This window comes from Podarcis gaigeae (genome assembly GCF_964106915.1).
Source record: "Podarcis gaigeae genome assembly, chromosome: 6".
In the NCBI taxonomy this organism is placed as follows: Eukaryota; Metazoa; Chordata; class Lepidosauria; order Squamata; family Lacertidae; genus Podarcis; species Podarcis gaigeae.
The window spans coordinates 10,784,283-10,800,341 of record NC_139682.1 but is presented as its reverse complement, the minus strand read 5'-3'; the positions used below and the strand labels follow the sequence as shown (position 1 = coordinate 10,800,341).

General features: G+C 42.3%; 1 protein-coding gene across 3 annotated transcripts; it reads left to right on the top strand.

The window, feature by feature from the left end:
• The first annotated feature begins 313 nt into the window (after positions 1-313).
• On the top strand, positions 314-15,172 carry MTG2 (mitochondrial ribosome associated GTPase 2). Of its 3 annotated transcripts, none has more exons than XM_083744583.1 (7): positions 314-553; positions 3,209-3,388; positions 7,112-7,259; positions 10,477-10,592; positions 10,856-11,074; positions 12,306-12,444; positions 14,429-15,172. In XM_083744583.1, exons 2-7 carry the CDS (start codon positions 3,215-3,217, stop codon positions 14,821-14,823), a joined length of 1,191 nt encoding a protein of 396 aa, XP_083600709.1. In that variant the 5' UTR covers positions 314-553; positions 3,209-3,214; the 3' UTR covers positions 14,824-15,172. The 3 variants fall into 3 exon arrangements, with proteins under 3 accessions (XP_083600709.1, XP_083600710.1, XP_083600711.1); XM_083744584.1 differs by having other exon boundaries at positions 381-557; XM_083744585.1 differs by lacking the exon at positions 314-553 and adding an exon at positions 2,523-2,672.
• The last annotated feature ends 887 nt before the right edge of the window (positions 15,173-16,059 follow it).

Below are 16,059 nucleotides of genomic sequence, written 5' to 3'. Positions count from 1 at the left end.
TGGCCCTATAAAGTTCCGCCTGCATAACTGTAGGTCGTCGAAGCGACGGAGGAGCCTTTTCAGGAGAAAATACTGACAGGCCCAAACGTGGAACTACCTCAGCTGCTGCTCCTGTCCCTCGCCGCCCAACGGCCAATTCAACTCCGGCTTCTCCCGCCTCTATCGCCACATCAGCCAATCACAAGCCTCCCGCGGACCCTTCCCACCAATCCCGTTCGATAACGTCCGCGGTGAGTAAAAGGAGGGGGAGGGGGAGTGAAGCGGCGCTACGCAACGTTTGAACCGCCAGCCCCGGCAGGTGCGCAGGCGCACATGCAGCCCTGCGGCCGCCGCTTCCAGCGCCTAGCAGGCACTAGAACTGCGTCTGCGCGGCAGCTGCTTGGCGCGAGGCAGCGAAAGGGGTGGCTGACGTCTTTGCTGCCCCGACCCGCCTTCGCCACTGCTTTCTCTTTCCGCGCCCGCGGCGCGCGGCTGTGACGTCAGGCGTGTGATGCTGAACCCGCGGATGGGCAAAGCCTGTCAGAAAATGGCGGAGCTAGGATAAAAGCTTGGGGTGGGTGAGACTTTTTTTTAATTTACGCGTATGCCGTTTCTTCTTCTTTTACAAACAAACCTTACAAAAAAAACACCTAGGTGCCTAAAAACGAGAAGAAACCACGATAAAATCATTGTGTGTGAGAGGGATATATATATATCTCATTCATATATATCATTCTCATATATATGTGTGTGTGTGTGTATATATATATATATATATATATGAGAGAATATATATGGAGGGCGGAGAAGTGGGGAGCGAGATGCGCTGCGTGTGTGTGAGTGAGAAAGGCGGTTGAGCAGAGGGGGGCCGGCCTCCTGTGGAAAACAAGAAAAAGTCCATGGGCAGCTAGATATTTGCCTCAGAAAATGTGCTGGACAGGCTGGGAGAGCTGCTGCTGCAGTATGTATTTATTTTAAATTAAATTAAATTATTTCTTTAATGTTAAGAAAAGAAAAGAAACCAGCACCCCAGAGTGGGTTACAAAAAGATTAAACAAACAAACAAACAAACATAAGACCGAGAAAGATTCACAATGCTGCTTTAAAAACACGCAGAAGTTAAAAATGCCAAATCAGGTGATAATGACCTCAGCTCTCTGTAAGCATCCAGGTAGGCTTGTCTAAACAGAAGAGTGCACCGAAAAAGAGTGCAGTTGTTGATTTGATTCCATTTGTGCAGGGTGTCCCAAAGTGCAGGTGCTCCCACACAGAACGATCCTGAGCTTTTCATGCAGATGTGCTGCGGATGTTGTGTGGCGCCTGCTGTAAGTGCCAATTCCGATCCGATTGAAGTGGGCTAAGTGGGTGCATGTAGGGTAAGGCGATATCGTAGCTACTCTGGTCCCAAGTTGTTACGGGCTTGGTATGCTAATAGCAGCCCCTTGGACCTGGCCCAGTAGGAAATCGGCAACCAGTGCAGATCTCTGAGCACAGGTGACAAGGCCTCACTTCCGCCAGCAATTGTGCCACTGACTTCTGCACTAATTGCAGCTTCCAGATCATGCACAAGGGAAGCTCCACACAGAGCACATTGCAGTAATCCAGTTTTGAAGCAGCCAGCGCATTAACTACTGTGGCTAGGCTTTAGTCCCAAGACTTGTTGCTGTTTAATCAGTTTAATGCCATAATAGGCGGTTTACAAGTGTGAATTAAATCCATAATTAAAACACACAATAAAAATAAAATAGGCGTGTGCTGTGTTTATCATTCTGGTTAGTAGTCTCAGACATTCCTATCCCACCAGGATGGCTAACAGTGCAGTCCTGCATGTGTTTACTCAGAAATAATCTCCCACTGTCTTCAGTTGGACTTGCTATTGGCTAAGTCACTATAGGTTGGCAGCCTAACTTGTTTTTTCATTCTACTGGTCCTTGCCACGTTATGTGGCTCTTCACAACACAAAACGTGCGGTAACTGTGCTGAAGCCAATCAAGCCTGGGTATGATCAGCACTTGCGAAAGGTGACCGTCTGAGAACTCCATGTCTTGGGTTTTGTGATGGAAGAAAAAGGAAGATATAAATGTGCTAAATACACTAACTAGAATAACAACAACAACAGCAACAACAATAATAATAGTAATACAGTAATAATAATTTTATTTATACCTCGCCCATCTGGCTGGGTTTTCCCAGCCACTCTAGGCGGCTTACAGCATATATGAAAACATAGTAAAACACCAAACAATCTGGTGAAGAAGCAATATGGTGCTCTTGCTAGTGTACTTGCACTGTGGTAAACTGTCTTCTGCCTATAAGCACCAACAGTTCACATACCAGGAAGCTGGTGCATTGTGTCGGTGCACACTGCAGTCCATTGCACCCTCCAAGTATCACTGTCATGCCACTCTGTTGGAGTGCTTGTTTTGCCCTTGCTTCAAAAGTGTCCCTAAGTGCAGATCTCTTACACATGCCCACGGGATTGAGTGATAGTTATTTTCTTATATCAGAGAAGGTAAATGAATACAGTTAGACTGTACTACTGAACTGTAGAATTGGAAGGGACCGCAAGGATCATTTAGTCCAACCACCTGCTATGCAGGAATCTCAAGGAAAGCATTTATGACAGATGTCCAACCAACCTCATCTTAAAAACCTCCAAGGAAAGAGAGGGATTAACCTGCTTCCTATCACTGGTGAGCCTGCCGACTGAATCAAGCCTACCCCTTCATCTGAATTGTTGCATTCTGGGTTCTGATTCTTAATTGTGCTTACATCTAACAGAATGTTGGAGACTTGATTTTATATTATAAAAGTTAAAATAACCACACAGTTGTGCTATCATTTAACAAAGTTTGACTGCATTTGTTCCATATTCTCAACATGCCAGTTTGATTCTGCAAATGTGCAAGTGGGATGTGCAAGGATAAGTGTTTTGATGACTGAGGTACCTTTATTACAGAGAATAGCAGGACTGATCTGGGGGAGTTGTGCAATAACAAAAGTGTTTGTGAGAATGCTCTTGTGAGGGCAGCAATTCATCAGTTAAGTGTACTTGATTTTCCAGCCCTTTCACAACCATTGCAACTCAGAAGTGGAAGCAGCTGTGCATAATTGGTCTTTTCAAGAAGGAATTTGTGTTCAGTTTTGATACATTGGCACTTCTTGTTTTCTCAATGTTTGCTCTTTAGTATGTCTTGATCTCGGCAGCACTGTTTTTCTCCCTTGATAGGCAAATATGCAACAAATACCCATCAGAGCTTGGTTGGAAAGCCAATGGAGAGTGACACATTCACTCATACAGAGTTACTTACTTCAGAAGACCTGGCACAGGAATTTTAGCACAACCTGCACAAGGTGTTCCAAGTCTCGGCGACGGGGACATAAAAGAGACCTGTCAGAAAAGAAGCTGGTAAAGTCTTGAAAAATATTCAGTTTAGCTGCAAATTAAATTTAGTGGTACTGCAATATATTTCTTGTCTTCTCTTACTTGCTTTTGGAGTTCCCTGACTTCCACTTTCCTATAACACATTGATTTAAAAGCCTTTGTAAATTTAAGACATAATACAAAACCAGAAAACATTAAGCTAAACATTTATTAGTAAGCATTTGGTAAGAACTCTGGCATTTTTATTTCTTACATCCTTTTCATGTGAAGATTACAGGATGATAAGGCAGAAATACTGTTTGAAAACCCTTAGCAATGTCTACTTTGTTTCTTTAAATTGTGTTACAACAGAAATTTTGCATGCAAGTGTTTTTAGGATGCAGACACCCTGACTTACATGATCATAGAAGTACAGTGGTACCTCAAGTTAAGTACTTAATTCGTTCTGGAGGTCCGTACTTAACCTGAAACTGTTCTTAACCTGAAGCACCACTTTAGCTAATGGGGCCTCCTGCTGCCACTGCGCCGCTGGAGCATGATTTCTGTTCTCATCCTGAAGCAAAGTTCTTAACCTGAAGCACTATTTCTGGGTTAGTGGAATCTGTAACCTGAAGCGTATGTAACCTGAGGTACCACTGTAATCCTATAAACAGGTTGAAAAAGGCTGCAATCTTTACTTCTCTAAGAAAAGATATGTAGGAATGAACGGTATGTTATCTTTGTTTATTTACTAAATTTCCATTTCCCCACTCCCATTCTCCCAGGAGTACCAGACACCATACGTAGTTTCTCCCTGCTACCACTTCCTTCTTATCCTGACGGCCATCTTATAGAGAGTTTAGGATGGGAGGTGGTAGACAGCCAGCTGGTTACAAGGCTGAGCAGGATTTGATGAACCAATCTCTCTCCATTCCAAGTTCAGTGCTCTGTTTACTGTATCATACTTGCTCTTGTGTATACATGTAAGAATAAGGGGTCTCAATGTCACTTCATTATTTGGCTTTTAGTGGGGCTGCAAAATGGCTTCGAAGCCTCTTGGTAGTTAGAATTCAGCTGCAAGAATTCTGACAATTGTAGGTAGTTGGGGCCATAGTTCACTGACCTTAACAAAAGTGGTTCTTTTATCAAATGACTAATAATAAGCTAAGTTGTGTGTTCATATCTTGCTAATTCTGTTTGTTTCTGTACTGCGAGGTTGTGCATTAAGTACTTATGTAAGATTTAGATTGTATTTGGACTTAATTTCATATACAAATTTAATAATATCAACAACAACAACAATAGGAACTTCAGATTTACATGGCAAGTTTGTGTTAAAAATGCAGATGTGCCAGTCATTTTTCCTCTTCAAGTAGATTTTTCAGTTGGATAGCCCTGGTGGATAATGGTGGATAGCCCTGCCCTGCGCATCCTGCTTTTTGTGCATGAGCCCCTGGCCAAATCACGAGATAGTCTGTGCTCAGAACTGCATCTGTCAAGTACTGATCAGCTCACAAGCTGAAGATACGTTTGATAACTAAGGTTACTAGAGTACATATTGTGGCTATTTATCGTGAGATCACAAACTCATCTTGTGAAAAATATGGCTGCATAATCCTCTCTGTTGATGAAAGGGCTCTTTTGTTCAACTTAATTTGCAATGTGTTTGAGATTGCAAGCTTATAAATCCTGTTAGCAACAAACCACAGATAAAGGACAACTATTGTGCTGCTTTTGAGTAATTTAAGGCAGCAGTTTGCTGTTTTAACCACTTGGTGATGCTATGTAAATTCAGAAAATGTTCTTTTCCTCAAATATTGTCACAACTTAAGCACACAGCTGGCCACCTGCATTTTGCCCAGGCACTCACCCTGCGTTATTTTCAATGTCCTGAACCTTTCTCTGCAGCATTTGCCTAACTGGCCATGTTTGTGGCAATCAGTTCCCTTCCAGCTGCTTGTGCTTTAAAAAACAAACTATAATTCTTTGGTGTTATCACAAGACTTAAGATATCACCAGTAATTCTGTACTGATTTATAGAGTATACTATTAAAAAACTCACAGGGAACATAGTGATTACTTGGCTATATTACAGCAAGAAGAGTTAAAAAGTGAAATAAAAAACGAATTGTAACTGCTGGGCCAGTGAGATTGCTGCTGGGATAGCTACAGCTTTTCTCCTCCAAGAAGGGGGAAATGCTAGATAAATATGTCCTTTAAATGCTGAATGCTGTTTTTACAGCATACTGGGTTGTGTTAGAGAGCACTAGAATAAATTAACTGTTTCCTCCCTCTGCCCTTTCTTGGTTCAGATACATTACTGTATTTTGAGCTCTGTAACCTCAGGGAGCACTTTCCACATCAACCTCTGCTGAGGAAGCTTTTCATGTCTGCCGTGGATCTCCAACCTACCATAGAGCATTTGGGGACATGTTCTGGATGCCTGCGCGGTTCAGGCAGGCCATTGGTCCAAACTTGTTGGGTCTTGTTGGCAGCACAAGAGTGCCCTTTTGAACATACCCACCTCTTCCTTGCAGCACTGTATTGGAGAGCAAGGTCCACTAACAGTGAGCAAGTTCTCTTTAAGGCAAACTTACCTGTCGTTGTCTGTCCTTTCACAGAGGAGCCCCTGATAAGTCTCCAAGGGTCCCTGAACAAACTGAATGCCGCTGCCTTGGAATAAATTAGATAACAGTTAAGCACTTTGTATCCCGATAAGAGGCACTGTATGAGAAGGAGGACTGCCTGCTGTATTTGCTCCTCGCTTCTGATCATAAGCTGAAAAAGAATACCCTTGAGAAATGGGGACTGAGTGCAACTAGGAAAATAGGAAGCTGCCTTCTATCAAGTCAGAGCATTTGTTCATCTCTTTTGGTATTCTTTCTTCAATGACTGGCCCAACTTAGAGATGCCAGGAACTCAGACCTGGAGCCTTTTGCTTGCAAAGCCCTGAGCTTATAGACCTTCCCACTTTACTTGGAATGAAAATGAAGAAGGGGCAGGTGTATTTCCCTGCAAAGTGTCTTGCATAATAAAATACCCAATCCTTCATACGGCTTCTCATTCAGCAGGAGAAACCAGGGCAGTACCAACAGGGCTTGTTAGAGTGCATAAGGAGAGCTATAGGAGGGAAAGTCCTAGCTATTTAGGACTTTAAAGGTGAAAATGAGCAATTTGAATGAAAAGAAATGTATGACCAGTAATAACAACAGCGGAACCTGCTGTGGCTGGACAGTGCCAAACATTTTGGCAATGGCATTTTGAACCAATTGAATCAGTGCTTTTCAAGAGCTACTTCATGGAAAACATAATATACCAGTACGGAAAATCTGCCCCCTTTTCCTTCTTTGGTCACTATACGAAATAGATGCATAATTGCTTGTTGGCCATACTAGTGCCTTTGCAATAATTGCCCAGAACACTGGAATGTGGAATCAAGTTTCCTTTTTTCTGAAGAACTGATAGAATTCTGAGAAATGTCGAAAACATCCAAGGGATGGATCAGTCCTCCAGAATATACCTATCCCAGTCTGTGGCCTTGAGTATAAGAATTTTTGCTAGGTAATAAATGCCAGATAAATTTATCTGGCCAGTTCCTTAAATGCAATATGCATGTCTCTCTCTCTTATCAAATGGAAATTTAATTCCTAGTAGACTTTAAATGCCTCTCCCTTATCAAATGGAAATTTAATTCCTAGGAGGCTTAGAATTGAAAATTTCTTAAATGTCCTGATTTGCTTTTCTGAATAGTGTTTCTCCCTATTTCAGACCCGATACTTTGTAGATCATCGAAGGGTATATGTGGTAGGAGGCAAAGGAGGTGATGGTATCAGCTGTTTCCACAGTGAACCTAGAAAAATATATGGAGGTCCTGATGGTGGAGATGGAGGAGATGGGGGAGACATTATACTGAAAGGTAAGAGATAATATCTCTTGCACACATCTTGATACATTGGTTTATTTTGTTTCTAGACTTCGCTTCAACCAAAGTTCTTTGGGCAGTTTACAAAAATCAATAAAATGATTAAAATATAATGCAATACATAAAATAATTTCAATGCAAGTAATGTAAAACTCAAAATCCAACATAATGTTTTACATTTAACAAAAAGCAGTATATAACTGGACCAGCCTGAAATTAATCTAAAAATAGTTTTCCAAAAACAAGAAAGCATTTTATGCATAGCTCAGTTTATTTGGAATGAATCACTGTAAAGAGAGGATCCAGCTAGTTGACAACTTGACATGAATTATGTGCATATGCTGTAGAGATACTAGAAGGGTCACTCTGTGGAAATAATAGAAAGCACATCTCTCTGACCTTGTTTTTATGCATGAAAGTCGATACCATTTTCCCTCTTGAAGCCAAAAGCTACCATAATAATACACTTATATAACACACTTATAATATACTTATGGATTGTGCTTCAGCATTGTGATGAGAGTGGCATAATGACCTAAGTGGAATAGAAAAACATTATTGAGAGTGCTTACCAAAGGTGCTTAGAAACAGCCTTGAAACTGCATATTAGCACCTGTGTTCCACAAGGCAGAAATTCTCTGAAAGAAGAGGCAGCTCCTATACTGGTGGATGCCCAGAATAAACATGGGCAGATTAATTGCTTGCGCCCAGTGGTGTTCCATTAAATTGTAGACTGGGAAGGGTTCCCAAGGATCATCCAGTCCAACCCGCTGCAGTGCAGGCATCATAACTTAAGCATCCCTGACAGATGGCTATCCAACCTCTGCTTTAAAAACCTCCAGTGAAGGAGAGCTCACCACCTTCCAAGGGAGTCTGTTCCACTGTCAAACAGCTCTTGCTGTCAGAAAGTTCTTCCTAATGTTTAGCTGGAATCTCCTTTCTTGTAACTTGAATTGTCTAAAGGGGGCACTTCCATGCTATATATAAGTTGCATAGAAATTTACAGACACACAGACTTGCTCCGTAAAAGTAAATTCCATCTATGGCATTCATAATGTATAAATCAGTCCAGCCTCCACTAGAATCTAAGTGTGTGTGCTTATGCTCCATTGATCGGAATGGTGCTTAAACAGATCAAACTTTGATTGGATTGCTCAAGTATTGCACACCGAAGTCATCCTGGGAGTTCTGCCCTAATGCAGCTCAGTTCTCTGCATTTCTACACTTGAGTAGGCTTCACTGTGTTCACTGGGGCTTGCACCCATCTAAGTGTGCATATGACTGTATTCTTTTCCAAGCTTGCTGCTGAATTTTCAAACTCCTATACCCACAGCATGCCTAGACTAAGCTGTCAGTGGCTGCATGGGCACAGTGCCGGTTGTGTACATAATGCTTTTGCTCATTTGACAAGCTCTACATTAGGTCGTAGCACAATTCCTGTATATTTTATGCTCAGTAATTGTGCTGAAATTGCAGCTTTGAAAAGGCAATTCCAATACAATGAAAAGTAAACTATTTTAGATTGAACATGCTCTCTTCCACGTGAAGAACCATTCTTCAAAAACACATAGCTTGAACCTCTTTACCGAATGCATCAGTAGCTGTAAAATGTTTGGTGGTTATTTTGTGGCACTGGGGTTTTTTGTGTCTTAACTTGCATTCTAGAAACTTTCTTAAGCTCCTTATATACAAAGTGCATGGTAATCACAGTTCCATCTTTTGCAAAGTACTGTCTTAAGCAGCTTAGCTGCAGTAATAATAATTATTATTATCTGAGCACCTAAAAAAACCAGGTGTTGTATTGAGTACAAACAGAAACTGGTCTGTGCTTGTCTTCTCATACAGTATAGACAAAGAAGACACATAATTGAAACTAGAGGAAGAGAAGGAGAATGTAAAAATGTAAACCATAATAACTCTGTTATAGCTTTAATCTGTGAGACATATTTAAATAAGGAAAGAAGAATGAATTAACCAACTATAGGCTGGCAATGAATTTCATTAAAAGAAGCAAAAAAAGGAAAGAGCAGAAAGGTGCAAAGCAGAAGGAAATGTATGAGACTTATCAAAGAAGAAAACACAAATGATCAAGAGGACACAAATAATCAAGAAGATGAACTGGAGCAAAAGGCGGGGTGATGGTGGTGGTAGAACAAAGAACACAAATTTTGATCCAAAGATCCTATAAGACAAGCAGAATTTACTTCTGCTCACGAGGGTTTGTTCATTTCACTCATTCTGCTGACCCTCAAGAGCAGGGTTGGGAAACTTGCTGTCCTCTAAATGTTTCTGTACTACAGCTACAACTCCCATCATCACACCACTGGCCGTGCTGGCTGGGATTGATGGGAAGCGGACTCCAGCAACATTTTGGAGGACCAGAGGTTCTTTATGCCTCCTCTAGAGCCAGGATCAAGGCAGCTCACAGAGATGCACTACACTTAGAAGTGCCTTCTACTTGAATGGTGGGATCATTTGATCCGAGATGCTACCTGAAATTTAGCATAATATGGTAACATTACCACCATAAAGTAATCCAAAGAAAAGGAACATGATGCTTGTGTTTTTATACTGTAAACCACCCTGTGAGCTTTGGATGAAGGGTGGTATGTAAGTATAATAAATAATAATATATTTTTAAGCGGGGGGTGGGGGGATACAAGAAAAAAAGCCCAAGTTGGGTGGCAGAATTCGAGATAGAATAGGATGCTTAAAATGGGAATAGAGAATTACAATAATCTAAGCTAGCCAAAATAAGATAATGCACCAAAGTGTGTTTATCATTGACAGAACGGATTAATGAATTTTGGCAGCTTTTAACTACTGAAAACAAAGTGTATAGAACAAGGTGTGAAACAATTTATATTTTTTGGCATTTTCCATGTTGTCTTCCTAAGATCATTGAAATATTTTGGTTTGGTGATCACAAGCGAAGTTACCTTCTGAAAGACATTGCTTTCAAAAATATTTTAATGTACATTAATACGCTGTTAGCATTCTAATATGGTTTAGGCAGGTGAGCAGTAAGAACACCTGATCACTCCTAGTATTGCTTTGTCCCAGTGTCCTCTGCTGGGTAGTGCAGAGACAACATTCTCTGACATTAATGATGTGTCCTCATCTTGGAATCACTTGATTTGCATATGCAGACAAGAAAATTTATCTAATAGGAGTACTGTACGCTTCAAACATTTTGAATCTTGCTTTACAGTGGATAAGCAAGTCAGATCCTTGGCTTCTCTTCTCTCACTCTATCGAGGTTTCAGTGGAGTAAATGGAGGGAGCAAAAACTGTTATGGAGCTGCTGGTAAAACTATCTATGTTAAGGTAAGCAGCTAATGTTTTAATTTTAAGTTTTATACATTTAATTGTTTTTTAAAAGTAATTGTCTTTGTTTGCTGCCCCATAACACAACTTACTTCTCTAATTTTCAGCCTTTTAAATGCTTACAGGCATACTTCATCCATGTGAGAGAGTTCGGAGAGTTTCCTGGGACTGTTTGGATCTCTGCTTGCACTCAGGCATAAGCAAATTGCAACGCATTGCAAACGGTCCTCTTTGCTTTGCTTAACTTTCTTTTTACTTTCAAGGTTCCCATTGGTACGGTGGTTAAAGAGGACTGTACAATTGTGGCTGATCTCAACCATCATGGTGAGGAGTACGTTGCAGCCTATGGTGGAGCTGGAGGGAAAGGCAACCGTTTCTTTCTGGCCAATGACAATCGAGCGCCAACAACTGCTACTAAGGGTGAACCAGGTCAAGAAAAAATTCTCCATTTGGAGCTTAAAACCATGGCCCATGCAGGGATGGTGAGTCTGCCTTTTTTCGGTAGAACATTTGACTCTGGAGGAACAAACCTTCATTGTTTAGTTAGGAACAGCTCCATAATGTGGAGGGATGCGGGTGGTGCTGTTGTCTAAACCACTGAGCCTCTTGGGTTTGCAAATCTGAAGGCTGGTGGCTCAAATCCCCACGACGGGGTGAGCTCCCATTGTTCTGTTCCAGCTCCTAGCAGTTCGAAAGCACACCAGTGCAAGTAGATAAATAGATACGTTTCCGAGCACAATTCAAAGTGTTGGTGATGACCTTTAAAGCCCTAAACGGCCTCGGTCCAGTATACCTGAAGGAGCGTCTCCACCCCCATCGTTCTACCCGGACACTGAGGTCCAGCGCCGAGGGCTTTCTGGCAGTTCCCTCACTGTGAGAAGCCAGGTTACAGGGAACCAGGCAAAGGGCCTTCTCGGTAGTGGCGCCCTCCCTGTGGAACGCCCTCCCACCAGATGTCAAAGAAAACAACAACTACCAGACTTTTAGAAGACATCTGAAGGCAGCCCCATTTAGGGAAGCTTTGAATGTTTGATGTATCACAGTATTTTAATATTCTTTTGGAAGCCGCCCAGAGTGGCTGGGGAAACCCAGCCAGATGGGCGGGGTATAAATAATAAATTATTATTATTATTATTATTATTATTATACCGCTGCGGCGTGATGGTAAACAGTGTTTCAATGTGCTCTGGTTTCCGTCTCAATGTTCTGTTGTGCCAGAAGCGGTTTAGTCATGCTGGCCACATGACCTGGAAAGCTGTCTGTGGACAAATGCCTGCTCCCTCAGCCTGAAAGCGAGATGAGTGCCACAACCCCATAGTCACCTTTGACTGGACTTAACTGTCCAGGGGTCCTTTACCTTTTTTTTAAATACCTTTACCCATAATGTGGAGTGAGGGAGATATGACTTTAAAAATGTAGTTCTTTGATTTGTACTGGTGTGTGTGCATGTGCTTTCCTGATTGGATCTCTTGACTTGGAGGCTGATGATGTTCATGGTAGCAACAACTGGAAAACTTGGGCTCACCTTGTCTAGCCGTTATGAACAACACGTATCATGGGGAAGCATGTGGGTGCAGCATTTTCACAAACCCCGTCTATGCGCACCTATGTATTAAAATGCAATGTTCTAGCTTCAGCCAAACAGTGACGTGTCTGAACAGTGTGGCTAGAGACCTGCCTTCTAAATAATCCAAATTGGGCTCTTTATTCCAGGTAGGATTCCCTAACGCTGGGAAGTCTTCGCTGTTGCGAGCCATCTCCAATGCAAAACCAGCAGTGGCTTCTTACCCATTCACAACCTTAAATCCACATGTAGGCATTGTTCACTATGAAAACTATGAGCAAGTTGCAGGTATGTTTTTATAAGACTTCATTTCAAGTGCTTAATATTTTTACTGAGCCTCCATCGCATTTCCTCTTGAAAGAGCAAAAAGAAAATTGTGTATCATAGTCACATGGTGTATATTTTTGTGTATTTCTATTGTCAACTGGCTTGCGATCTTCGGATGTAGGGCGGTAGAACAAATACCGCCCCCCCCCCCTTTTGGCAGTCATGTGCTTACTGTGATTAGCTGGCCTAAATACAAAATCACAACCTCACTTAAAACAGAGCTAATCAGAGCTAATCATGTTCTCGAAGCCACAAACATGAGTCTGACCAAACTGCGGGAAGCAGTGGAAGATAGGGGTGCCTGGCGTGCTCTGGTCCATGGGGTCACGAAGAGTCGGACACGACTAAACGACTAAACAACAACAAATCATAGCACAGCTAAGAGACTTGACAACATTAAGATACTTGTCTCCTGTTTGGTAATAAATACATTAATCCCGCAGTATTTGTGGGGTGACTCTAGTCTACAGGCTAAACAACAGGGGTTCAAATTATTATTATTTATTTGGCTCATGAGGCTGTTTTGCCCAAATCATGCCATTGGAGTCAGGAACCTTGAAGTACTTTCCCAATTGGAAAACAGGCTTAGGCTTTACAGCCCATCAGCCTGATGAATTGGGTGTGCAAGGGAATTACCCATGGAAAATCAACCTTGGACCCTCCTTGTCAGTTCTTCCCCAGCTGGATCTCACAAGCCAAAATAAGCAAAGGTCGAGTAGTCACATTGCTCCACTACCTCTTTCCCTCTGCATATGCCTGAAGATTTGAAAAAGAGCAGGGAAGGGGGAGTTGGTAGCAAGGATAAATAGATGCTGTCTACCAAGCTAACCCCAGTATCTGTGGATTCCTATGGGGTGGTATTAAAGCTAACCATTTTGGAAGAGGCAGTGCCTTGTGTCATCTCTAATTGGTCTGCTTTATTCACATAGAAACTACTGAATGGTGTTGCCGAGAACATTTTCTTTCAAATCCCCAAGCACTGAATGAGTATCTGCTTTGAGCAAGCATCCACTAATCCATTCTCCTAGGATGTGCCTTGGGCAGTTAGGGGCAACGGCTTGTCAGCCGCTTCCAACAAGCTCTCACAAATGCTGCAGTTTCTCTGCTGGTCTCTGATCTTATCCAAACCCCAGCATGAATAAAGCAAAGCGATGCTTCCCTGGCAAAGCCCTCTAGGCTTGCAAAGCAGTTTGGAAAAGTAAGAAACAGTAGGGGAGACTCTTGGGGCTGTATCCATCAAAGGTGTCTTGTTAGTTCAAGGACGCCCTCCTGCTCAATGGAACTACCTCTCCCATTCCTCTCCAAGCACACAGTCACCCAACCTGCTGTGGAGGGTTGCAGTACCCCCAGAACATTTGGGGGACATGCATGGGGAGAGGAGAGGAACTCCTGCTGCACAGGCAGATGTCCTTGCACTAATGGCATGGCTTGGTTATATATTGCTATTTCTTACCTCCTTCATACTGTAGCACAAACTAATGAAATCCCCATGTCTCTCCAAAGCCCACTGCAAATGCTAGAGGATCTGAAAAGGGGTAAGAGTGAATAGGAAGCACACATAAATGCTGGCAGTGTTCTCGAAGCTACCAACATGAGTTTGAGCAAACTGCGGGAGGCAGTGGAAGACAGGAGTGCCTGCCGTGCTCTGGTCCATGGAGTCACGAAGAGTCAGACACGACTAGATGACTAAACAGCAACAAGCCACACTGATATTTGTGGACCCCTGTAGTATGATGCTCAGGAGGAAATGTATAACAGCTGTTTCTACTCATGCCTGCTGGCTGCTTGTAGCCATGCTGAATTTTCAGATGGAGTTTTTTGCGTGCTTGAATGATGCTGCTTTCTGGTTCTAGTTTTGCAGGCAAAATCTGACGTTTGTGTGACCATGCTCAAATGACCAGAATGCTAATGACTGTTTTTGCTGGGTTCTGCTTTGTTTCCGTAGTTGCCGATGTCCCTGGGATAATAAAAGGGGCCCATCGAAACAGGGGGCTGGGCTTAGCCTTCCTGAGGCACATAGAACGTTGCCGCTTTCTTCTGTTTGTGTTAGATCTCTCGGTATCTGAGCCCTGGACTCAGCTGCAAGACTTAAAATATGAGCTAGAGCAGTATGAAGAAGGCTTGTCAAAGAGACCTCATGCCATCATTGGAAATAAGTTTGATCTTCCACAATCAAAGAGCAATTTGTCTCTCCTCAAGGAACGAGTAGAACAGAAAGTCATCCCACTGTCTGCTTTGACAGGTGAAAACCTGGAGGAGTTGTTTTTGCACCTGAAAGAACTGTACGATGAGTATGTCAAAACAGAAGAAGCACAGAACCATGCACCCGTCAAGTGGTAGCTGGCCACAGAGACCATCTGGCCATATTTAGGTGGAAAGTGGGTGGAGTGGGTGCAAAATACTTTGCTTTCAGAATAATCTCTGTCTCTCTGGAGCAGTTAAGCATAGAGGTTTCTCCCCACCTTCTCTAGAGGAATGATCCAAGCTTGCAGAGTCAGTGGATAACTCTGCTTCTAAAAAGATAAATATTGCCAAGCAAGATGAGTATTTTCCTACTGCCTTCAATTAGAAATGTACAGGGAAATAACCGTCTAGCTTCCGGGAAATTCTACATAAAAATGTAAAAATTAGTTCCATGAGCCTGTGTGAAATAAATTTGCATGAATAAATGTCTCTTGTGTAAAAGTAATTTTAAAACATGTTTTGTTTACTTCATGTGTGCCTTCAACAGCTGCTGATGTCCCTGTTTTTAATAGCTTGAAATTCCAATTTGTGTCCTGGACTTAATTAAAACTTATCGTGGTGGTGTTCATTTTGGTATCGATGCTAGACACTGGAATCAGTGTCTAATTTGCATCAGAGGAGAGAGAAATTAGTGTGGTCTTTGTCGCATGGTTCGTGCTTGCAAAGTTAACTTAAAAGCTGAAAATGGCACAGGAATGAAGGTGCTTGAACCATATTGGGACAGTGTTGTTCAGGGAGAAACACCTTGTAAACCTGATGGCAGTAGCGGGAGTTTGCTGCCCATTGCAAATAGTCTGGGGAAGAATTAGATTCCAGTCAGGACTCCAGCAGGGCAAAAATTTAAAGATCTCTTCTCCTGATGCCATAATCTGCATCCACCTTGGGCATTCCCAACTATGCAAGAGTGAATTATGTGACAAATGCCATATCTAATTTAGCCCCCATGTTCTAATGCAGTGTTTCCCAACCTTGTGCCTCCAGATGTTTTTGGCCTACAACTCCCATCATCCCTAGCTAGCAAGACCAGTGGTCAGGGATGATGGGAGTTGTAGGCCAAAAACATCTGGAGGCACAAGGTTGGGAAACACTGTTCTAATGAAGCTTGGTAGCTTCCTGTATCCTCTGAAGTTACCTTGTTCTTTAGTGATGTGACTGCTTTTGTGATTCCATCATCCATATTCCACGAATAGAGGCATCCCTTCCCAACCAACCACTTAAAATGTTACCTTAAACAAAACAGAATGTGCACATATCATACGCAAGCCAGAAATTTCTCCATCTTTTTCAGAGGGATTACATGCTTCCAGTGTACTTTAAGTAAGGTACACTAGG